At 45.5% G+C, this 24,822-nt stretch overlaps 1 protein-coding gene and 1 long non-coding RNA gene across 6 annotated transcripts in view; both read right to left on the bottom strand.

Moving 5' to 3' along the window:
* Nucleotides 1-264: 264 nt before the first annotated feature.
* On the bottom strand, nucleotides 265-2,517 carry LOC115176301 (uncharacterized). Its single transcript, XR_003872212.1, has 3 exons — nucleotides 2,016-2,517; nucleotides 1,571-1,633; nucleotides 265-1,457 (listed from the first exon to the last, which is right to left on the bottom strand). It is a non-coding gene; the product is annotated as an uncharacterized LOC115176301 (long non-coding RNA).
* Nucleotides 2,518-6,036: 3,519 nt separating this feature from the next.
* The window catches only part of LOC115176299 (uncharacterized protein KIAA1522 homolog), a 114,373-nt gene continuing 95,587 nt past the window's right edge, over nucleotides 6,037-24,822 (bottom strand). For all 5 annotated transcript variants that reach the window (XM_029736237.1, XM_029736235.1, XM_029736236.1 and 2 more), the window contains 8 exons: nucleotides 21,967-22,125; nucleotides 21,404-21,447; nucleotides 21,151-21,280; nucleotides 16,743-16,850; nucleotides 15,734-15,897; nucleotides 15,323-15,508; nucleotides 8,698-12,593; nucleotides 6,037-8,347 (listed from right to left, as the gene is read on the bottom strand). In XM_029736237.1, the coding sequence (XP_029592097.1) occupies nucleotides 8,344-8,347; nucleotides 8,698-12,593; nucleotides 15,323-15,508; nucleotides 15,734-15,897; nucleotides 16,743-16,850; nucleotides 21,151-21,280; nucleotides 21,404-21,447; nucleotides 21,967-22,125 (4,691 nt within the window). In that variant the 3' untranslated portion in view covers nucleotides 6,037-8,343. The remainder of the gene's footprint in view (nucleotides 8,348-8,697; nucleotides 12,594-15,322; nucleotides 15,509-15,733; nucleotides 15,898-16,742; nucleotides 16,851-21,150; nucleotides 21,281-21,403; nucleotides 21,448-21,966; nucleotides 22,126-24,822) is intronic.

Genomic DNA, 24,822 nt, shown 5'->3' with positions numbered 1-24,822 from the left:
GAGACAACACTACATCAAGACGACAACACAGCATAGTAGCAACATGACAACAAGGTAATTTGTTTTCAAGACATAGACCCAATGCCTGCGACTTATGTAAAAATAGTACTAGTTAGCTTGTCCACTATAACAACAGGTTCAAGCATAACCAGATAAAACTACTTTCAACGAGCATTAATCCTGTGTCCCTGTTGCTAGGGTAGCGACTGCATCTAGCTAGGGCTGCCATCTATTGGAAAGGAAATGGTAACTACACGGGCCAGCTAGTTTGCAGAGTCAAAGTAGACTTTAATAATATATGCTATTTAGCAGACGTCTTTATCCAGAGCGAACAGTCTACATGGTAGTGGAAACAGATCACAGAAACAGGATTACAGTTTTTATGCCATCGATGGTCAGTCCTTGCATCTATAGCTTTGAGAGTGGTTACATTTCTCCAGCCCCACCCCTCAGCTTTTTACCCAAAGAGGAGCAGCGAGATACTTTGTTATTGTTTCTACTGCTGATTACCACTTTAAGAAGTTAAGATGCAGATTAAATACGCACCAAAATATGTTACAGATACTATATAAAATGTCCCATCACTCAGACAGTTAGCGAATACACAGCATCCAGCATAGTAATCGATTTAAATATATTTTACAAAAAGCCCCTTTTCCTCAAAATAATAACCACAGTGGTTATAGAGGGTACAACACCTCAGGAGCAAATGTCAGTTGGCTTTTCACAGCTGAGCGTTGAGAGAGCGAGAGAGAGAGAGAGGAAACAGTAAAACCAGGACAAGGTAGCACATCCACTGAAACGGGTTAAAAAAAATACAAAATATGTGAAAAAACAATTCCACTCCGATTCCCTTTATGGATGGGGGTGTATCTTTTGAACTCGCTGTTGAATGACCTGCTCCTTCTCTATTTTCGGGAACACCATCCCGCTCCCCCCCAAAGTGATCGATAGTACATCTTGACTCGCACTGTGATTCTGAGCTCTCAGGTTCATACAGCGAGTCCTGGTCTTCGCTGATCTCACTTTGTCTCGTTCCATCTGTGGTGTATAGGGTCAGGACTTGGTTGTACTGATGGACGTGAGCTCAATCGAGCTGGGCCCCGAGCTCTTTGAGGGTCCCGGTGGAACCTCTTTAGTGAGGGTCCCGGTGGAACCTCTAGTGAGGGTCCCGGTGGAACCTCTTTAGTGAGGGTCCCGGTGGAACCACTTTAGTGAGGGTCTCGGGGGAACCTCTTTAGTGAGGGTCTCGGGGGAACCTCTAGTGAGGGTCTCGGGGGACCCTCTTTAGTGAGGGTTTTGGGGGAACCTCTAGTGAGGGTCTCGGGGGACCCTCTTTAGTGAGGGTCTCGGTGGAACCTCTTTAGTGAGGGTCTCGTGGACCTTTTCTCCACCGCAGCATAGAAATACTCTGGCACCCAGGGGTCAGTTTGGCATGCTGTACTAACCGTTCTTTCCTGTTGGTAGAAAACAATTAAGGCATCTAATTAGACTATAGTTATATTCAAGAATCACTGCATATACTTGAAATAAACAATAGCCTTAGAAATAAACTTGGATTTGCATGTACCTCCTCTGCCTCCTGAACAGTCTCCTCCAGGATGAAAACCTTTTCAGGGATGAAGATGTCATCCTGAAAACAAACGAACGTTTTGTTAATAAGACAACTGAACCCAAATCTATCAGTTGGTGTTAACAAGCTACCTGTCTTGTATGCTTTGTCAACACACACACACACACACACACCGGATACAGGGACATTAATTTTTCAGCAAACATTAGCTGTCAACTTCAGTCTAGCTAAATGAGGTGGAGCTAACAAAACATTATAAAAACAAAATGTCAACTAAATGTATTCCAGTACTCGACTATATCTGAGGTGGAAGCTAGCCACAGTAACTAACGTTACCTAATAACAGAGGTTACACGGAGAAACTGTTCAGTTGCTTGCTAATGTTATTTCATGGGGGGCTGTTACACAAAACACTTCAGACGCAATTAGCTAGTTAACTTACCTTTTAATTGCAACAAAGTTGTCCAGTGTGTAACGCTGGCCTAGTCAACAACAGTGATGACCGGTTAACGTTACTTCAGGCTCCATTGCATTGACTCGCGTCGCCTCCGTCCTGTCTATCTGTCTGTCGGTCGGTCGGTAACCCCTACACCATAACCGTCGACATGTTAAATGGAAGCGCAAGCAGAGAGCTTCAACGTAGGACCTATGTATTACTCCTTTCCAGTCGGAAACTCCCGGTTGCCTCATCGAAAGTGCCCTTCATCGTGAAGTCTGCAGATCGAGCTGGCACGTCCTTCCTCTTCAGGACACGGGAGACATTTCTTTCAAAAGTTGCGTGTCTTTGGGCAGCCTATGTGTTAGTTTACCGAGGGATCTTTTAGGAGCCAATTCATACAGCCTGGGCGCTATATAGTTCATGTCTGAATGACTATTTGTTGTTGTCCGTCCCTTCCCTCACCGTCTTCGACACCACAGACCATTTCCTGCTTCCTGTCTGTCGCTCGTTACTATGGCAATTTAAAATGGCGCTGACCGTAGCTCAAATAAAACCTGGTCGAAGATCAAAATAATGAATATAGAGATGTTTTTATGTTAAATGCACACGTTTAGTATTAGTGGATTGAATACATCTATTTGCTTTGATTCGCTTCCTAAAGTGTTTCCATTCCCCTTTAATACTATGATCAAACTAGCACATCAATTTGGGTTATTTTATCAGCAATTATTTTATCATGAGGTGGTGGTACCAGGAATTATCTGTTATTTTATCATATGGGGTGGTACCAGGAATTATTCTGTTATTTTATCATATGGGGTGGTGGTGGTGGTACCAGGAATTATACTGTTATATTATCATATGGGGGGGGGGGGGGGGGGGGGGGGGGTGGTGGTACCAGGAATGATCTGTTATTTTATCATATGGGGTGGTGGTACCAGGAATTATACTGTTATATTATCATATGAGGGGGGGGGGGGGGGTGGTGGTACCAGGAATGATCTGTTATTTTATCATATGGGGTGGTGGTACCAGGAATTATCTGTTATTTTATCATATGGGGTGGTGGTGGTACCAGGAATGAATCTGTTATTCGTGTCACAATACTGATACTGTATCATCTGTAAATGAAATAAACCGGTGGTTGTCTTCCTTTCCCAGTGTCCTCTGGATGGCATCTCCAGTGAGATGGCCTGTCACAATGGCTGGCAGATATGTTGAAATCTGATGCTGTGAAAGCTTTAATATAGGGAGTGGCCTCTTGGTAAGATCTACATCCTGCCTGACTGATGATTGGTTTAAATGTTACCAGACAACTACACATGGTTACCACACAGTCACCCAACTGAAAAACACAATCACAGAAATATGTGATTTCTAATACACAATTTATCCTCTTTTCATAAAATAAGTACATGACTCTATATATTTTTTTTCTTATTATTTTGTACTTTTGAATCAAGTAAGAAACGTTGTTACTTTCCATGACAATAAGGCCGGCCAGGTGCAGAGTCAAAAGAAAAATGGGAAAAATCTAGGCTACTGCAGCCAATGTGAAAGGAGGATAACAAGAGTGTAAAATAGTTATTTTCTTTAAAGAAATGTTGCCCAAAGGCTCACCATCGTCTCTCCTCAGTCCAGTGATACTATAGTCTTTATCTCTAGTAGTACTGAGTCCCATATAGCTCACTATATACACCATCGTCTCTCCTCAGTCCAGTGATACTATAGTCTTTATCTCTAGTAGTACTGAGTCCCATATAGCTCACTATATACACCATCGTCTCTCCTCAGTCCAGTGATACTATAGTCTTTATCTCTAGTAGTACTGAGTCCCATATAGCTCACTATATACACCATCGTCTCTCCTCAGTCCAGTGATACTATAGTCTTTATCTCTAGTAGTACCGAGTCCCATATAGCTCACTATATTCACCATCGTCTCTCCTCAGTCCAGTGATACTATAGTCTTTATGTCTAGTAGTACTGAGTCCCATATAGCTCACTATTTACACCATCGTCTCTCCTCAGTCCAGTGATACTATAGTCTTTATCTCTAGTAGTACTGAGTCCCATATAGCTCACTATATTCACCATTGTCTCTCCTCAGTCCAATAGTACTACTAGAGATGAAGGCTATAGTATCGAGTCCCATATGGCTCACTATATACAGTGCATTCAGAAAGTATTCAGACCCCTTCACTTTTTCCACATTTTGTTATGTTAGTTTTATTCTAAAATGGATTAAATTGTTTTTTCCCACCCTCATCATTCTACACACAATACCCCATAATGACAAAGCAAAAACAGTTTTTTAGACTTTTTTGCAAATGTATATAATTTTCATTCTTCAGTACTTAGTTGATGCATCTCTGACAGCGATTACAGCCTTGACTCTTCTTGGCACACCTGTATTTGGGGAGTTTCTCCCATTCTTCTCTGCAGATCCTCTCAAGCTCTGTCAGGTTGGATGGGGAGCGTCGTTGCACAGCTATTTTCAGGTCTCTCCAGAGATGTTCGATCAGGTTCAAGTCCGGGCTCTGGCTGGGCCACTCAAGGACTTGTCCTGAAGCCACTCCTGCATTGTCTTGGGTGTGTGCTTAGGGTCGTTGTCCTGTTGGAAGGTGAATCTTTGTCCCAGTCTGAGGTCCTGAGCAGGTTTTCATCAAGGATCTCTCTGTACTCTGCTCCGTTCATCTTTCCTTCAATTCTGACTAGTCTCCCAGTCCCTGCCGCTGAAAACAATCCCCAGAGCATGATGCTGCCACCACCATGCTTCACCGTAGGGATGGTGCCAGGTTTCCTCTAGACATGATGCTTGGCTTTCAGGCCAAAGAGTTCAATCTTGGTTTCATTAGACCAGAGAATCTTGTTTCTCATGGTCTGAGAGTCCTTTAGGTGCCTTTTGGCAAACTCAAAGCAGGCTGTCATGTCCCTTTTACTGAGGAGTGGCTTCCTCATTGGTGGAGTGCTGCAGAGATGGTTGTCCTTCTGGAAGATTCTCCCATCTCCACAGAGGAACTCTGGAGCGCTGTCAGAGTGACCATCGGGTTCTTGTTCACCTCCCTGACCAAGGCCCTTTTTTTTCACTGTTATTTTACCTTTATTTAACTCAACAAGTCAGTTAAGAACAAATACTTATTTTCAATGACGGCCTAGGAACACTGGGTTAACTGCCTTGTTCAGGGGCAGAATGACAGATTTTTTATCTTGTCAGCTCGGCGTTTCAATCTTGCAACCTTCCGGTTACTAGTCCAACGCTCTAACCACTAGGCTACCTTCTCCTTGCTCAGGTGTCCAGCTCTAGGAAGAGTCTTGGTGGTTCCAAACTTCTTCCATTTAAGAATGATGGAGGCCACTGTGTTCTTGGGGACCTTCAATGCTGCAGAATATTTTTTGGTACCCTTCCCCAGATTGGTGCCTTGACACAATCCTGTTTCGGAGCTCTACGGACAATTCCTTCGACCTCATTGCTTGGTTTTTGCTCTGACATGCACTGTCAACTATGGGACCTTATATAGATAGGTGTGTGCCTTTCCAGATCATGTCCAATCAATTGAATTTACCACAGGTGGACCTTAATGAACTTGTAGAAACATCTCAAGGATGATCAATGGAAACAGGATGCACCTGAGCTCAATTTCGAGTCTCATATGAAATGTTTTGAATACTTATGTAAATAAGTTTTTTTATTTTATTTTTTATAAATTAGCAACACTTAAAAAAAACTGTTTTTGCTTTGTCATTATGGGGTATTGTGTGTAGATTGAGGACATTTTTATTTATTTTTTAATACATTTTAGAATAAGGTTGTGATATAACAAAATGTGGAAAAAGGGAAGGGGTCTGAATACTTTCAGACTGTAGTGCGCTACTGTTCACAAGGTACGTCCCAAAAGTTGTTCACCATGTAGGGAATAGTTTACCATTTGCACTCCCTGTTTCTGTAGTTACGATCCAGAGGCCTGCGGATTTTATGAAGTAAAACTGACTCTGTAAGGCCATCCACAGAAACAAGACATTTTGATGAATCAGTTGAACTCAAACCAAAGGTTTAATATTTGGTTGTGAAATGACAGACGATGTTAATAATGCTGACGCAGGACTAATAAAGAACGTTGTTTTAAAGCAACTTAAAGACACATTAATGATAAGGGAATTTATATGCTTAAAGGTAATGACTAAACAATTCCACCCTGAAACGTAATTATGACATTATGTAACAGATATAATGAATAATTAGACAAACGTAACTATTAGTAATTATTAGATTCTGTAACATGTATAATGAATTAGAACGATAAACTTCAGTCTAATAAAGTTTGGTCGAGACAAGTAGAAATGTGTTAGTGTGACTAAGAATATACCGAGAACAATTAAACTGTGTCTGACCTGAACCTGGTTAGAACTCTGAGAAACTTACGGCAGGACAGGGAGTCCTGTCAAGGTTCCTCTAATCTCTGGGGAATGGAACTGCCAGTATGGTAGTGATAAACAGTGGTGAGAACTATGGGGAAGGATATATCTAACCTCCTGTTCGTGTGTATGTATGTGCGTAGGCTATCTACTGTTTGTGTGTAGGTATGTGCGTATGTAGGGAGTGAGTTAGAAAACGGCATGTCTTTGTATTATGGACTTTAGAACGTTCTCGTGAATAAACTGTACAAACCTTTTGCATAAGCTGAGTCTTTGCCTAATTATTATTAAACCCAGGGTCTTACAAGCCTCGGGAATTAGTCAAAGCTTTAATAATTGTTAGTTATTATCATTGGGATTGAAAATTCTCGTGACAATTAATTAAACATGAAATGGTTAAGTAACAGAAAAGCCATCAATATTGTCTTTTGAACGCATGGAAATGGTGTTTAGTGTAAGTAACTATAAGGAATAGCCATATTGTGCCTATCTGCTTGGGTTGTGTCCCAAAATACACTATATTCTCTGGTTAAAAAATTTATCCGTTCAAAAAAATTATAATTTTATTGACACACACCGGATAGGTGCAGTAAAATGTGATGTTTTACACGGTCAGCCATAGTAGTACAGTACCCCTGGTGTAAAACACAACAACAATTATTCACCTTGTCGGCTCGGGTATTCAAACCAGCAACCTTTCAGTTACTGGCCAAACGCTCTAACCGCTAGGCTATCTGCTGCCACCATACTACTACTGTGTGGGGAATACATAAGCCATTTGGGATACAGGCCTAGAGATCTAGAATTGGGAAGCAGCTCATTTCGTTGAACGTTAGTTTTCAGAAGAATAAAAGTTTTTTTTGCCTAAACTTTAAAAGCTTCATTATCTTACAAACTGATTTATTATTATTATTATTATTATTTTTTTTTTAAATAAATTTGACAATAGGTCTAATATATAAATGGTATTTTTAAATATGCAGCGTCCCTTTTTCTCAAGCGCTGCCCTACCTAAGCCTAAATAATTTGTGGTTTCATTGGTCAAAAAGCAAAAATAACACATTGATTGACACACACCGGATAGGTGCAGTAAAATGTGGTGTTAATTGATTGATTAACACCACAAATTAATTGATTGATTAATCGACGAGATCAAAAGATATATCCTGGGAATTGCATAATCTGTTATTCCATTAGGAAATAAGATAATTCAGTGATTGTTTGACTCCAAAAGGGCATCTTTATGATTTTTTTTTTTTAAATTGTTGTCTTGTTTTTCTTTCTCAACTGCAGTGACTGCTACCTTTTCTAACCTCTGGATGACCTCTACTACAAGCACAGTCTTTTGTGCTGTATTTACAAAATCCAGGCCGCAGTACACCCTTTGTCCTGAGGGGGCACTGTTTGCACTTTCCTAGAGCAGACTAAGGGCTCTATTCTGTCTGTGTCGCTGAAGCGTTTTTAAAGGTATTTTCCGACTGAGCCGCCATGAAGCGTTTACAGTGAAGGCAGTCTCTAACGCTGGAACATTGTCTTTAAATGTCAATCGCGCTGAACTTCCACGATACGGATTGAATAGAGCCCTAACTAGAACTCTATGTTTTAGAAAAATACTCCAAAATAAAGCTTTAATTTGAAAGAAATGGGGACCAATGCCATTTCTTTTGCAAAAATATGAAGGCCTTTGAAGACACATTTTAACTCTGAGTTGAGTTCTTAAGTGGATACTGTTTTGATTCTCTCTCTCTACTCTCATTATCCTCTCATTATCCTCTCTCCACCCCCCCCCCCCCCCCCCATGTCTCTCAGGTTCTTGCAGTCCTTGCTTTGTTCGTCCATCTTAGTCCCATTCCACAAGAATGCAAGTCTTTTTCAAAAGCGCAATGTTGCTTCCACAATGGTAGACGTCTCCATTTCACCTGGAAAACAGTAGAAATATGTAAAACTTAGAAGTCAGTGCGTCCCTATAGGCACCTTATTCCCTATATAGTGCACTACCTGCGACCAGAGCCCTATGATATGTAGTGTGTGTGTTTGAGAGAGAGAGAGCGTGGTGTTCGTCTTTAAAGAATTTATAAGCATTCAATGAAACATAATCACTGCCAGATCAATTTGATGCACTCCCTGCATTGCAACATCAATCAACATTGGAAATAAACAAATAACATTTACATTTACTTTACACCTTGTCTTTTCAATGAGGTGTAGTTATTAACATGCAGCAACAGTCCTATTCTAGGTGTAGTGCTGGTAGTGCTGGTGTTCTTACTTGCTGTCCTCTGTCAGTGCTTGCTGGCCAGCAAGTTGCGCTGTTTCTGTCTCTCCATTAGCTTCTGTTCCCCTTGGAGATAGAGTGCTCCTCAGTGTTGAACACACAGGCTTCTCCAAGGTGTGAGCTGGTTTCTTAGCCACGGGTGGCGGAATTCTCCTCGGAATCACAGTTCTTCCAACGTTGCCGTTAGCAACTGTGGAAGCCTTAGACTGTTCGGAAACACGCTTGAGTTCCGCGGCTAGGCTCTGCTTTAGACTCGCCTGTACCTCGGGGCAGGCAGGCGTTTCTATGACAACCTTCTTTGAGCTCCTGGAGAAGATGAAGCTAGCGGTGGTGGTGGGGGTCTTTAGCATCTCGCCCCCTTCTGGTGACAATGGGGATAACATTCCTGATTCACCCCCACTGTAACTGGGAAATGAGGTGGATGGCATTCTAAAGCGTGTTGGAAGATTATCTCTGGAAGACATGGCCGCTGTCTTCATTCTGATAGCTTCCTGCAAACTCATCGAGGGGGCGATGAGCGTCACTGGTGATGACTTCAGTGGCGGAGTTGTGGATTTTAGTGACAGGGATTTCCGAATTGGTTTTTGGGGTGTTACGTTCTGAGATCCTTGGGTTTGGATTTGGGTTGAACTCTGATCCTGAGCAGATGGTTTCCCACTGTTGGAATTGTTGTCGTCAGAAAGCACTTTAACGTGGTCTTTGCCAACGTTGACCGATCTGAGACGTACCATTTGAAGCAGAGAGGGTGTGACCAGTGGAATGTTGGCGTCTTCTTTGGGAATGGGGACACTCTTGTGCCTAGACAGAAGGTCTTTGCTCCTGGACTCTCTGTTCGCCAAGCTTGGCTGTCTCCTGAAGATCACATGGGGTTGGTTCTCAGTTGGGAGAGGGGGTGGGAGAGGGATGTTAATGGGTGGTGGAAGTGGGGCACTGTTAGGGAGCTCAGAGGGCATCTGATCCTCAAATTGTACAGGGGGAGGGAGGGGGACATTGATAGGAGGTGGAGGAGGAATACTTGATGGGGTCACCAAGGCTGTTGTCATTGGTGGAGGAGGAGGAGCTTCCTGGGGAGGGGGAGGGACATTCTCTGGTAAGGGCGGGACTTCCTGTGACTCAGGAGAAGTTTCTGTTGGTTGAGGGGTGGCTTCTTGCATTGTGATTGTTTTCTGGGCAGATTGCTCGACCTCTGCCTCTTTTTCATTGGGCTGAACTGGAGAAACGACAGCTGAATCATGTGACGGAATTAATTGGAGCTCAGCTGATTCAGATATCTCAAAGCTGGTTTCATCAGTTGGGATTGCATTAGAGTTCAGAATCACCTTTTCATGTTTATCCTCTTTTGGCTCCATTTGAGCCGGAATGGGTGACAGATCTGCAGTTTCCCCATTCACAGTTGCTACAGTGAAACCATTCACGGTTTCCTTAACCTCCTCCCCATCCAGAGCTACAATGGACGCCTCCTGGACATCAGTGACTGTGTTACATGTCTCCACCACGTCTGGCAAACTCTCCGTCATGAAGGGAGGGGGAGGAGGTGGAAAGTCCATCTCATCTGGCTCATCAAAGACTGAATGTGCTGGCTCCTCTGGTGGAGGTGGAGGGGGCCAGCAGGACTGTACTATGGGAATTTCTTCCTCACACTCCACCTCTACCTCAGGTGGGGGAGTGGCCACAGAGTAGGGAGGTGTCTTAGAAGGAGGTGGAGGAGGGTGGTGGGCAGGGGGAGGGGAGGCTGGAGGAGAGACCCGGTCCACTTTGGGAGGCTCCGCGGCAAGGGTCTGTGTAGATTTGGTGGGACTTTCCTCTTTAGTGTTTTCAGTAGCACTCCGACCTTCGACCTCCTTAGCTGCTACCTCAACCTCAACTTCCTTAGTGACTACCTCAACTTCCTTAGCGACTACCTCAGCCTGTGGAGAACACTTCTCACTCTCGCTGGGTGACTCTACCTTCACCTCTACTGTGACCTCATCAAATGGCGACTTTTGTTGAATATCTGCTGTTAATTGAACTTTAGCTTCTTTGCTAGGAGTACTTTTCTTCATGACAGGAGGGGGTTCCTTCTTTGGAATCATCGTTAAACGAACTTGTGTCTCTAGCCTCTCTTCTTGATCCTTGACCTGTGCAACACTACTACTGCTACTACTACTCTGCTCCTGGTTCTGGTCCAGGATCTCTACACTTGCTTTTACCTTCTCTGCGATCACCGCCGGGCTTCCTTGTTCTTTCGTTTGACTTTCTGTGCTCTCGGATACCTCATGTGCCTCTAACGTAGGCTCAGTCTTGTCTTTGGGAACAATGTATTTGCTTTCTGATTTTGTCAAAGTAACTTCTTCTATCGTAGCCTGCTTTTTGTCCGAGCCTTCAGACTCCTTGCTAGCTTTAGTTTGAGGTTCCTGCTTTTGCTCAATCATGGCAGCTTGCTCTTTTAGTTCCTGTTGCTTCTGGAGCTGTGCTAGCCTGTTGACGTTGGGGCAAGGCCCACACAGCAGTTCGAAAGTACGTTTGTTGTGGGCCCAGGTCTCCGGGGGTGGCGGGGAAGGGGCTTTGATGTTGGGGGGTGGCGGAATGTTAAGCAGCTCACTGATCGCCATGGATGAAGAGAAACGGACCGGGGTCACCGTTTCTGGAGTTTCTATTCTCATAACAGCCGGGGGTAGGGAGGCCTGCTGAAGAGCGCTAAAGCTGTTTTTCGAGGCCTCTCGATTGATGAGTTCTGAGGTGACTGAAGACAGGGAGGTGAGGGAAGAGGAGACCGAGGCTGCAGAGAAGGAAGCTCTTGAACCAGATCGTTCCGGTTTGACGGCATACTTCTTCTGTTTACTTGGGGAGACGGAAGGGAGGATCCCCTTGGGGGAAAGTGTCGGCGTACCACTCTGGCTGGAGTACCCACTGGAGGGGGACATGGTCCTTTCAAATGTACCCTCCTCTGAGGGGGCCTTCTGGGGGGAAGAGCTGCTGGACACTGGCCCCTCTGATTTTCCACTACCTCCATGGGAGGCCTGTGTGGGACTCAGAGGACAAGAGGCTGTGGAAGATTTTGTATCATCTAAAGAGTTAAACCCAGATGAGTTGGATACAGGGACAGAGCTCTTTGTGATTTCTTTGTAGAGCTCTTTAGAGATCTTGATCGTAACCAAGCTTGTTTCCTCAGCAGCCTCCAACTTCCCACCCACAGAGTCACTGAGGTCTTTAATCTCCACCAGTCGCCTCTTTATCATCTTCTCATGGTGCAGTGAGTTGGTTCTCCTGGGGGGAGCCGGGGGCAGCTTGGTCTTCATGATCGACAGACAGCGAGAGAATCTGTGAGAGTCTCCTCCAACATCGCTCATCTCCCCAGATCCAGATAGACCCCCCTGAGCAGTCGCAGTACCAGTACCCCTACTGGTGCTGCTGACCCAGCTAGCTGAGCTTTGTAGGCTCACCTTGTCCTGGTCCCCAGCACCAGACTGCTGCGGCTGTCTCTCGTGCCCAACGAGGCTCACCGTCTGTGGGTTAGCAGGTCCGAAGCTCCCCTTCGTGGAGGAGATGGCGGAGGAGTTGGACTTGATCGTCTCGGAAGACTGCGAGTGGCTCCAGCTGGATCTCGAAGTCACTGAGTGTGGGGTCGCCTTAGAGCCATTGTCACGGGAACTACTGTCACCATGTGAAACGCTGTCACCGCCTTCATAGCAGCCTTCACCGCCTGACCTCCTCGACAACGCAGGGCTGGCCGACGACCCGGATGCCAGGCAGCTCTTGCTGACGGTACGGACCGTTCCGTTACCGCTGTTTCCACGGGTACGGCTGGTGCTGTGGTCAATCTGTATGACGTCGACGGATGCCGGCAGGTAGGCGTTGGGGATAATCTTAGACATGTAGGCGGCTTGGGGAGAGATGGACATCACCGGACCCTAGGTGGAGGCAAATACAAGGGTCAACATTAGGAGTCATATTATGTAGAGAACTGTGGAGCTGTCATACTATGTAGATATACTGTAGTTTGGCCAACTGTGGTGCTGGAGGCCATTATGCAGCCTCAGCATTCCATTCCCTTTCTAAAATTTTCCGCCGCCGTTGTTGCAACCCCTATTACTAGTCTGTTCAACCTCTCTTTCATATCGTCCGAGATTCCTAAAGATTGGAAAGCTGCTGCGGTCCTCCCCCTCTTCAAAGGGGGTGACACTCTAGACCCAAAGTGTTACAGACCTATATCCATCCTGCCCTGCCTTTCTAAAGTCTTCGAAAGCCAAGTTAACAAACAGATCACAAATCATTTCGAATCCCACTGTACCTTCTCCGCTGTGCAATCCGGTTTCACTGGTGCACCTCAACCACGCTCAAGGTACTAAACGATATCATAACCGCCATCGATGAAAGACAGTACTGTGCAGCCATCTTCATTGACCTGGCCAAGGCTTTCGCCTCTGTCAATCACCGTATTCTTATCGGCAGACTCAACAGCCTTGGTTTCTCAAATGACTGCCTCGCCTGGTTCACCAACTACTTCTCAGACAGAGTTCAGTGTGTCAAATCGGAGGGCCTGTTGTCTGGACCTCTGGCCGGCTCTATGGGGGTACTGCAGGGTTCAGTTCTTGGGCCGACTCTTTTCTCTCTATATATCAATGATGTCGCTCTTGCTGCGGGTGATTCCTTGATCCACCTCTATGCAGACGACACCATTCTGTATACATCTGGCCCTTCTTTGGACACTGTGAACAAACCTCCAAACGAGCTTCAATGCCATAAAACTCTCCTTCCGTGGCCTCCAATTGCTCTTAAACGCTAGTAAAACTAAATGCATGCTCTTCAACCGTTCGCTGTCCGCACCCGCACCCGCCCGCCCGCCCGACTAGCATCACTACTCTGGATGGTTCTGACTTAGAATATGTGGACAACTACAAATACCTAGGTGTCTGGTTAGACTGTAAACTCTCCTTCCAGACTCACATTAAGCATCTCCAATCCAAAATTAAATCTAGAATCGGCTTCCTATTTCGCAACAAAGCATCCTTCACTCACGCTGCCAAACATACCCTTGTAAAATTGACCATCCTACTGATCCTTGACTTCGGCAATGTCGTTTACAAAATAACCTCCAACACTCTACTCACCAAACTGGATGCAGTCTATCACAGTGCCATCCGTTTTGTCACCAAAGCCCCATATACCACCCACCACTGCGACCTGTATGCTCTCGTCGGCTGGCCCGAGCTACATATTCGTCGCCAGACCCACTGGCTCCAGGTCATCGATAAGTCTTTGCTAGGTAAAGCTCCGACTTATCTCAGCTCACTGGTCACCATAACAACACCCACCCGTAGCACGCGCTCCAGCAGGTATATCTCTCTGGTCATCCCCAAAGCCAACACCTAATTTGGCCGTCTTTCCTTCCAGTTCTCTGCTGCCAATGACTGGAACGAATTGCAAAAATCACTGAAGTTGGAGACTTATATCTCCCTCACTAACTTTAAGCATCAGCTATCTGAGCAGCTTACCGATCGCTGCAGCTGTACACAGCCCATCTGTAAATAGCCCATCCAACTACCTACCTCATCCCCATATTGTTTTTATTTACTTTTCTGCTCTTTTGCACACCAGTATTTCTACTTGCACATCATCATCTGCACATCTATCATTCCAGTGTTAATTTGCTAAATTGTAATTACTTCGCTACTATGGCCTATTTATTGCCTTACCTCCGTACTCCATTTGCACACACTGTATAGATTTTTCTATTGTATTATTGACTGTACGTTTGTTTATGTGTAACTCTGTATTGTTTTTTGTCGCACTGCTTCGCTTTATCTTGGCCAGGTCGCAGTTGTAAATGAGAACTTGTTCTCAACTGGCCTACCTGGTTAAATAAAGGTGAAATAAATAAAAATTCAACCATTCACAATGAGTATTTTGATCTTAGTTCTAAGTCCAGTGGTTCAGATAGCAAGCTTGGTTTAACATCAGCATCAGATGATCATGTCATTCCAGGGAAGGGTAAACATGCCATTTAACAGACACTTTTATCTAAAGCGACTTACAGTAATGTGTGCATACTTTATCGTTGACACTGAGTGTACAAAACATCAAGGACACCTTTGTAATATTGAGTTGCACCTGCCCCTTTTGCCCTCAGAACAGCCTCAATTCGTCAGTGAACGGACTCTACAAGGTGTCGAAAGCGTTCCACAGGGATGCTGGCCAATGTTGACTCCAATGCAGTTGTGCCAAGTTGGCTGGATGTCCTTCGGGTGGTGGACCATACTTGATACAAACTGGAAACTGTTGAGTGTGAAAAAACCATTGCAGTTCTTGACACAAACCGGTGGGCATTGGCGCCTACTACCATACACCGTTCAAAGGCACTTAAATCTTTTGTCTTGCCCATATTACCCTCTGAATGGCACACATACACAATCCATGTTTAAATTGTCTCAAGGCTTAAAAATCCTTCTTTAACCTGTCTCCTCCACTTCAACTACACTGATCGAAGTGGATTTAACAAGTGACATCAATAAAGGATCATAGATTTCACCTGGATTCACTTGGTCAGTCTATGTCATGGAAAGAGCTGTTGTTCCTAATGTTTATACACTCAGTGTCGATGACACCAGCAGGAAGTAACACTGTTCTGAACTGGACTCACCTGTGGCTCCTGGAGGAAGCTGGGGAATCCAGCGGAGCAGGAGGAGGTCGTGCCCGACACGGCCAGAGACTTGGGCCTTTGGGTGGAGGATAGACGTGAGTCCAGTCCCCTGTGGTGGCTGAAGCCCTGTTCGTCCCCGTATACAGACTGGAGGTGGTGTCTCAGCAGCTGCTCCTCTCTGGATGCCTATTTGGATGAGTTCAGTTGTCATTATAGTATAAATGCACAAAGCAAATACATTACATCAGAATCAGATGTAATGAGATACAATGTAACTACAATTTTGTCATGCAAGTAGCTGTCGGTAAGTGAAAGTATTACACTATAACCAGTAGCACAAAACACATGTACTTGTCCAAGTTATAACGCTGAAAGCCTGATTTTTGATACAGGCTCATATGAAAGCCTCACCTCCAGGTCTGAGAGGTGTACCCTTGCCCCTTCGTAGTTGGCTAGAGGGGTCTCTCCGTCGATGGTGGGGATAACGACCACACCTGGTTGGCCGTCACTACCCTGTCCGACAGAGCCGTTAGGGAGCTGGGAATGAACTTGGTACGCAGAGCCACTGTGAAGGGCTAGAAGGGGCATATAGAAGGGGAATATAGAAGGGGAATAGAGATGGGGAATATAGAAGGGGAATATAGAAGGGGAATAGAGATGGGGAATAGAGATGGGGAATAGACATGGGGAATATAGAAGGGGAATATAGAAGAGGAATAGAGATGGGGAATATAGAAGGGGAATAGAGATGGGGAATAGAGAAGGGGAATAGAGATGGGGAATATAGAAGGGGAATAGAGATGGGGAATATAGAAGGGGAATAGAGAAGGGGAATAGAGATGGGGAAAGAGAAGGGGAATAGAGAAGGGGAATAGAGATGGGGAATATAGAAGGGGGATGGGGAATAGAGATGGGGAATAGAGAAGGAGAATAGAGATGGGGAACAGAGAAGGGGAATATAGAAGGGGAATAGAGATGGGGAATATAGAAGGGGAATAGAGATGGGGAATAGATATGGGGAATATAGAAGGGGAATATAGAAGGAGAATAGAGATGGGGAATAGAGATGGGGAATAGAGAAGGAGAATAGAGATGGGGAATATAGAAGGAGAATAGAGATGGGGAATAGAGAAGGGGGATAGAGAAGGGGAATATAGAAGGGGAATATAGAAGGGGAATATAGAAGGAGAATAGAGATGGAACACATCTTATCACCACCTTCTATCACCTAATTTAAATATGACAGAATAAAGTACCATTGATTTGACTTTTTGTCAACGTGCCTAAGAGTATTCATTCAACATAACTCTCATGATCATTTTATTTACAAAACCCTGGACCTTTATATTGGTCTGGGTGACTTTTTGTAAAGTGAAGCTCAGAGTAAAGCTAGCTGTCATCCAATGACTGCATTATGTACCCAGTTCTCTCTGGACCTGCTGGGGTATTCCCATAATAGTAGTCCTCCTGCTCCTGTTCTTCCTCTTGTCCGGTCTCTTCACTGGGTTCAGAGGCTTGAATGTGGAGCCTGGAAGGATAAGAGGAGATGTTTTAGAGGAGGGAGAAGGATGAGATAAGGGATGGATGCGTTGGGGGTTTTAAATGCATTTTAGGGATATATCTACATTTACTGGGGGGGGGGGGGGGGGGGGGTCGGGGTTGTCCATAATTGGGGAAGGTTTGCAAATTTTTTAACATTTTATTTTGCTTTTGGAGAGGTGTGTTTTTCTTTATTGGGCACAGGGGATGATAGTGTTCTTTTCTCCCTTGTTTACATTTGCTCTTCTGCTCATATTTTCCTTATAAACAATGGCTTGATTTACTTTTGATATTACTCTAATAAAGTTTTGAAATGTTTGTGAAGGTTTGACATGGTGTGATTATTATTAATCTTTAGCTACTGCAGGCCTTTGATATGAAGGAAGTGCTTCCCGGAACTCCAGCTGACACCGGCAGTTAAACTTGAGGTGAGGAAGACTGTTTCAGCCCTACCAGAGTTACTCCTATAATATAACAGTATAATGCTTATCTTTATACAACATATTCAGATCTAAAATTAACCTCCTACTGTACATCTTTATCTATATAGCAGACGCAGTAGCCATGTGACATGAATTTCTTTTAACCTTTATTATTTACAAAGACGGCCTAACCCAGACAACGCTGGGCCAATTGTGCGCCGCCCTGTGGGATTCCCAATCACAACCGAATGTGATATAGCCTGGATTTGAACCAGGGAATGTAGTGACCTATCTTGCACTGAAATACAGTGCATTAGACTGCTGCGCCACTCAGGAAAGCCCACTAAAGAAATGCATGTTGATGTCATCGAGATATGCTATCTGGGATTAGGCCTAAGCCTCTTCATATATATATATATATATATATACATATATATATATATATATATATGTGTGTGTACACTTCAACTGTGAGAGACGGAATCTAAAACAAGAATCCAGAAAATCACATTGTATGATTTTTAAGTAATTAATTAGCATTTTATTGCATGACAGAAGTATTTGATCACTGTCTGTTTCATTACCCTACAACTACTACTACTACTACTACTATATTACGATCAGAGCCGGCTGCCGACAATGTACAGCACCACTGAGTGAGCTAGTCTGTAAGTCGCTCTGGATAAGAGCGTCTGCTAAATGACTAAAATGTAAATGTAAAATGTGATCGGTGAACCCCCAAAACCATCTGTCCCGTAGCCCTGCGAGGCATCGACTGTACCACAAAAAAGCATGCTGAAGTGGCAAAGTCTATATTCATGTTTATAAACACAGGGTCGCTACAGTTATTGTTATTTCTGGTCGTAAACATTGTTTTGAGTTCACTCTATGAGAGGGAAGGATGTTCCTGTGAAAATATTATTTGTGTTTGGGAGGGGGAGGGAGGGGGGGTCATTTTGTTATGACACCTTGAGTTGGACCAGCTCCTCCCCCCTCCAGTACATTTCTGTCTGTCCCTTAAATACCGTTCTATTTGAAGGGATGCAAGGAGAGAGGAAGGTATTATGAAAGGAGATTTGAAAACAGCGATGAGCGTCTGTCATTACATATACAGTATTAAGAATCACATTCAGAGTCAATAGTGAACTATTGGAACGTTGTTTTGGAGAAAGCTTAATGATTTCAAAGAGGGAACAGAAACGTGTTGGAATGGTTTAGGGGTTTTGGAAATCAGAGGGTCTGTCTGACTGAATTACAATGAGATTCAGTGAGAGGGAATCAGTGAGTATTATGGGATTCAGAGCAGAGAATGGCATGCTTATCTGTAACAAACTACAGCTGTGTGTGTAGAGACCCAGTAGAGACAGTAAAGACCTAGTAGACAGTAAAGACGCAGTAAAGACAGTAAGTTGACTGAGAACACGTTCTCATTTACAGCAACAACCTGGGGAATAGTTACAGGGGAGAGGAGGGGGATGAATGAGCTAATTGGAAGCTGGGGATGATTAGGTGACCATGATGGTATGAGGGCCAGATTGGGAATTTAGCCAGGACACCAGGGTTAACACCCCTACTCTATGATAAGTGCAATGGGATCTTTAATGACCTCAGAGAGTCAGGACACCCGTTTAACATCACATCCAAAAGACAGCACCCTACACAGGGCAGTGGGATATTCTTTTAGACCAGAGGAAAGAGTGCCTCCTACTGGCCCTCCAACACCACTTCCAGCAGCATCTGGTCTCCCATCCAGGGACTGACCAGGACCAACCCTGCTTAGCTTCAGAAGCAAGCCAGCATACCACCCTGCAGCCAGCAGGGTGGTATGCTGCTGGCTGCAGGGTGGTATACCCAGTAGAGACCCAGTAGAGACCTAGTAAGTCCCAGTTTACCCAGTAGATTCCCAGTAGAGTCCCAGTATACCCAGTATACCCAGTAGAGACCCAGTATACCCAGTAGAGACCCAGTAGAGACCCAGTAGAGACCCAGTATACCCAGTATAGCCAGTAGAGACCCAGTATACCCAGTATACCCAGTAGAGACCCAGTAGAGACCCAGTATACCCAGTATACCCAGTAGAGACCCAGTAGAGTCCCAGTATACCCAGTAGAGACAGTAGAGACCCAGTAGAGTCCCAGTATACCCAGTAGAGACCCAGTAGAGTCCCAGTATACCCAGTAGAGTCCCAATAGAGACCCAGTAGAGACCCAGTATACCCAGTAGAGACCCAGTAGAGTCCCAGCATACCCAGTAGAGACAGTAGAGACCCAGTAGAGTCCCAGCATACCCAGTAGAGACAGTAGAGACCCAGTAGAGACCCAGTAGAGACCCAGTAGAGTCCCAGTATACCCAGTAGAGACCCAGTAGAGACCCAGTATACCCAGTACACCCAGTAGAGACAGTAGAGACCCAGTACACCCAGTATACCCAGTAGAGACCCAGTATACCCAGTAGAGACCCAGTAGAGACAGTAGGGACCCAGTATACCCAGTATACCCAGTAGAGACCCAGTATACCCAGTATACCCAGTAGAGACCCAGTATACCCAGTAGAGACCCAGTAGAGACCCAGTAGAGACCCAGTAGAGTCCCAGTAGAGACCCAGTAGAGACCCAGTAGAGTCCCAGTAGAGTCCCGGTAGAGACCCAGTATAACCAGTAGAGACCCAGTAGAGTCCCAGTATACCCAGTAGAGACCCAGTAGAGTCCCAGTAGGAACCCAGTTTACCCAGTAGAGACCCAGTAGAGACCTGGTAGAGTCCCAGTATACCCAGTAGAGACCTGGTAGAGACCCAGTATAACCAGTAGAGACCTGGTAGAGTCCCAGTATACCCAGTATACCCAGTAGAGTCCCAGTATACCCAGTAGAGACCTGGTAGAGTCTCAGTATACCCAGTATACCCAGTAGAGTCCCAGTAGAGTCCCAGTATACCCAGTAGAGACCCGGTAGAGACAGTAGAGACCCAGTATACCCAGTAGAGACCCAGTAGAGACCCAGTAGAGACCCAGTAGGGACCCAGTATACCCAGTAGAGACCCGGTAGAGACAGTAGAGACCCAGTATACCCAGTAGAGACCCAGTATACCCAGTAGAGACCCGGTAGAGTCCCAGTATACCCAGTAGAGACCCGGTAGAGACAGTAGAGACCCAGTATACCCAGTAGAGACCCAGTAGAGACCCGGTAAAGTCCCAGTATACCCAGTAGAGACAGTAGGGACCCAGTTTACCCAGTAGAGACCCGGTAGAGTCCCAGTATACCCAGTAGAGACCCAGTAGAGACCCAGTATACCCAGTAGAGACCCAGTATACCCAGTAGAGACCCGGTAGAGACGCAGTATACCCAGTAGAGACAGTAGGGACCCAGTTTACCCAGTAGGGACCCAGTAGAGTCCCAGTAGAGTCCCAGTATACCCAGTAGAGACCCAGTAGAGTCCCAGTATACCCAGTAGAGACCCAGTAGAGTCCCAGTATACCCAGTAGAGACAGTAGGGACCCAGTTTACCCAGTAGGGACCCGGTAGAGACAGTAGGGACCCTGTTTACCCAGTAGGGACCCGGTAGAGTCCCAGTATACCCAGTAGAGACCCAGTAGAGACCCAGTATACCCAGTAGAGACCCAGTAGAGACCCAGTATACCCAGTAGAGACCCAGTAGAGACCCAGTATACCCAGTAGAGACCCAGTACACCCAGTAGAGACCCAGTAGACAGAGACACGTGCTGCTGAGAATGAGGAATGTATGAGAAATATTGGACAAATGACCAAAATATACTAGGTCCAAGGCATGATCTATGATTAGCTTTCATTAAAATATGATGAATGGGACATGATTATGAATTCTCCCCCCCCCCACACACACACACACACCTACCTTGACGTGTGAGCACAGGTCTCGTGGACACAGCCAATCCAGCAGAGGTCACTGTGGTAACAGAATTCCCGGCGGTACTTCCTGACTCCTGAGATCCATCCCTGTGGTTGGTGCTGACATCTTGCTCCGCCTGGAGAGGAATGGGGTTTTTAAGGACAAAGTATTCAATCACTGCAGAAGTTGTCTGCTCCTTTCTCCTAGTTCTCGGTTGACCAGTATCAGCCGTATGGTTTGAAATTACGTGACTACTTACTGCATCACTATGGTCATACTGAAAGTCCACTCCTTTGTTGTGTTCTGTAGGAGAGACAAAGAAGGTTTTTCAGATATTCCCTACAGCTCTGAGATCTAAACACCACTTCTTCCATTAGGGTCTATTGAGAGTGCATCATGCAGGGTGTGGTGTTCTGTGTAGTGTGTATTGCATTATGTGTAGTGTGTTCTGTGTTCTGTGTAGTGTGTTCTGTGTAGTGTGTTCTGTGTAGTGTGTTCTGTGTAGTGTGTTCTGTGTTCTGTGTAGTGTGTTCTGTGTTCTGTGTAGTGTGTATTGCGTTATGTGTAGTGTGTTCTGTGTAGTGTGTTCTGTGTTCTGTGTAGTGTGTTCTGTGTAGTGTGTTCTGTGTAGTGTGTTCTGTGTAGTGTGTAGTGTGTTCTGTGTTCTGTGTAGTGTGTTCTGTGTAGTGTGTTCTGTGTAGGGTGTTCTGTGTAGTGTGTTCTGAGTAGTGTGTTCTGTGTAGTGTGTTCTGTGTTCTGTGTAGTGTGTTCTGTGTAGTGTGTTCTGTGTAGTGTGTTCTGTGTAGTGTGTAGTGTCACTACCTTGTTGTTGTAGTATCTTTAACCCCTCCCGTGCCTCAGTGTGCAGGTCCTCTAGGTACTGAGGGCGACTGCCCTCGATGAACACATTCTCCTGGTAGTGTGACGAGGCTGTGTAGTGAACTGTCAACCTCTTCTGCTCATCCTGACACTTAGGACCAGCTAGAGAGGGAGAGAGGGAGGGAGGGAGGGAGGGATGGAGTGAGGGAAAGAGGGAGGGAGGGAGTTAAATAAAGGTGAAACTCAACACACGCTTTATTCCAGGATGAAACCAGTACCTCGGAGATGTGGTAGAGTGCTGACATGATAAAGGGTTGTGACTGAGGATCAGATGGGATCAAAACCGCCTGGTAGAGGTTTTGGTAGTGTGCTTAACTTACAGGACAGGACACCCAACACACTGGAGTAGCTGCTTAGTGACTGGCACCAGGGGCTTTAGAATGTATTCCAGTACCTGGCAACATTGTGTTTGGTACTAATGAAGGCATTACAGCCCTAGAACATCCTGCCCTTTAATCAGAGTACACTGGCTCCCCTTTCTGGTCTTCCATCCAATTCAAGATTACCTCCTGCTGTCTGTCCTTCTGCTCCTTCTTTCACCTTTCCTGACCCTTTAGCCCCTCTCTCTCTCTCTCTCTCTCTCTCTCTCTCTCTCTCTCTCTCTCTCTCTCTCTCTCTCTCTCTCTCTCTCTCTCTCTCTAGGTATGAGAATGAGAATCCCTCTGTTCTATCACCAGTCTCTCTGTTCCATCACCAGTCTCTCTGTTCCATCACCAGTCTCTCTGTTCCACCGCCAGTCTCTCTGTTCCACCACCAGTCTCTCTGTTCCACCACCAGTCTCTCTGTTCCACCACCAGTCTCTCTGTTCCATCACCAGTCTCTCTGTTCCACCACCAGTCTCTCTGTTCCATCACCAGTCTCTCTGTTCCACCGCCAGTCTCTCTGTTCCATCACCAGTCTCTCTGTTCCACCACCAGTCTCTCTGTTCCACCACCAGTCTCTCTGTTCCACCGCCAGTCTCTCTGTTCCATCACCAGTCTCTCTGTTCCACCACCAGTCTCTCTGTTCCACCACCAGTCTCTCTGTTCCACCACCAGTATCTCTGTTCCACCACCAGTCTCTCTGTTCCACCACCAGTCTCTCTTGGTATGTGTGTATCATTAGCTTCTCACCACACACTCAGTGCTCTGTTTGGGGCACAAGCTGCCAAGTGAACTTACGTGCGGTGTGTGTGTGTGTGCGTGTGCGTGTGCGTGTGTGTGTGTGTGTGCGTGTGTGTGTGTGTGCGTGCGGTGTGTGTGTGTGTGTGTGCGTGTGTGTGCGTGCGGGGTGTGTGGGTGTGCGGTGTGTGTTTGTGTGTGTGTGTGTGTGCGCACGTGTGTGTGTGTGTGGTGTGTGTGTGTGTGTGTGTGTGTGCGTGCGGTGTGTGTGTGCGTGTGGTGTGTGTGTGACAGTCTGCTAGGCAGACGTCCCGTCTTCGCCACCCGGAGGGCTGACCCCAGATTGTTAAATCCCAAGCATTTTCTCAGCCTAGATAGTCCATATGGGTGAGGCGTCACAAATTGCACCCTATTCTCTATAAAGTGCACTAGAACCCATAGGGCCCTGGTCAAAAGTAGTGCACTGCATAGGGAATGGGATGTCATTTGGGACGTAGCCCCTGGTATGGTTCCAAGATAAACATGCTGCTGCCTTCCTAAGTGGCCAGGGAACTCAGAGAGGTTAGAGTAGTGACGAGACAGAGAGGTTAGAGTAGTGACGAGACAGAGAGGTTAGAGTAGTGAGGAGACAGAGAGGTTAGACTAGTGACGAGACAGAGAGGTTAGAGTAGTGAGGAGACAGAGAGGTTAGAGTAGTGACGAGACAGAGAGGTTAGAGTAGTGACGAGACAGAGAGGTTAGACTAGTGACGAGACAGAGAGGTTAGACTAGTGACGAGACAGAGAGGTTAGAGTAGTGAGGAGACAGAGAGGTTAGAGTGGTGAGGAAACAGAGAGGTTAGAGTAGTGAGGAGACAGAGAGGTTAGAGTGGTGAGGAAACAGAGAGGTTAGAGTAGTGAGGAGACCGAGAGGTTAGAGTGGTGAGGAAACAGAGAGGTTAGAGTCATTTTGTTCTATACTGCTCTGTTTTCCTCTGCTACTCGAAGTATAATAGGTACAGTGCATTAGGAAAGTATTCAGAGCCCTTGACTTTTCCCACATTTTGTTACTTTACAGCCTTATTCTAAAAACACAATACCCCATAATGACAAAGCAGAAACTGGTTTTTAATATATAAAAAATGTCAAACTGAAATATCACATTTACAAGTGTTTAGACCCTTTACTCAGTACTTTGTTGAAGCACGTTTGGCAGCGATTACAGCCTCAAGTCTTCTTGGGTATGACGCTACAAGCTTGGCACACCTGTATTTGGGGAGTTTCTCCCATTCTTCTCTGCAGATCCTCTCAAGCTCTGTCAGGTTGGATGGGGAGCGTCGCTGCACAGCTATTTTCAGGTCTCCAGAGATGTTCGATCGGGTTCATGTCTGGGCTCTTGCTGGGCCACTCAAGGACATTCAGAGACTTGTCCCGAAGCCACTCTTGCGTTATCTTGGCTGTGTGCTTAGGGTCGTTGTTCTGTTGAAAGGTGAACCTTCACCCCAGTCTGAGGTCCTGAGGACTCTGGAGCAGGTTTTCATCAAGGATTTGGTATTTGGTATTTTTGGCATTTTATCAGGATCCCCATTAGCTGTTGCAAAAGTAGTAGCTACTCTTCCTGGGGTCCACACAAAACATGAAACATGACATAATACAGAACATTACTAGACAAGAACAGCTCAAGGACAGAACTACATACATTTTTAAAAAGACACATGTAG

This window comes from Salmo trutta, chromosome 36 (assembly GCF_901001165.1).
Source record: "Salmo trutta chromosome 36, fSalTru1.1, whole genome shotgun sequence".
Classification (NCBI taxonomy): domain Eukaryota; kingdom Metazoa; phylum Chordata; class Actinopteri; order Salmoniformes; family Salmonidae; genus Salmo; species Salmo trutta.
Note: the sequence above shows the minus strand (reverse complement) of the source record. Positions and strands in the feature narration are given on the sequence as shown.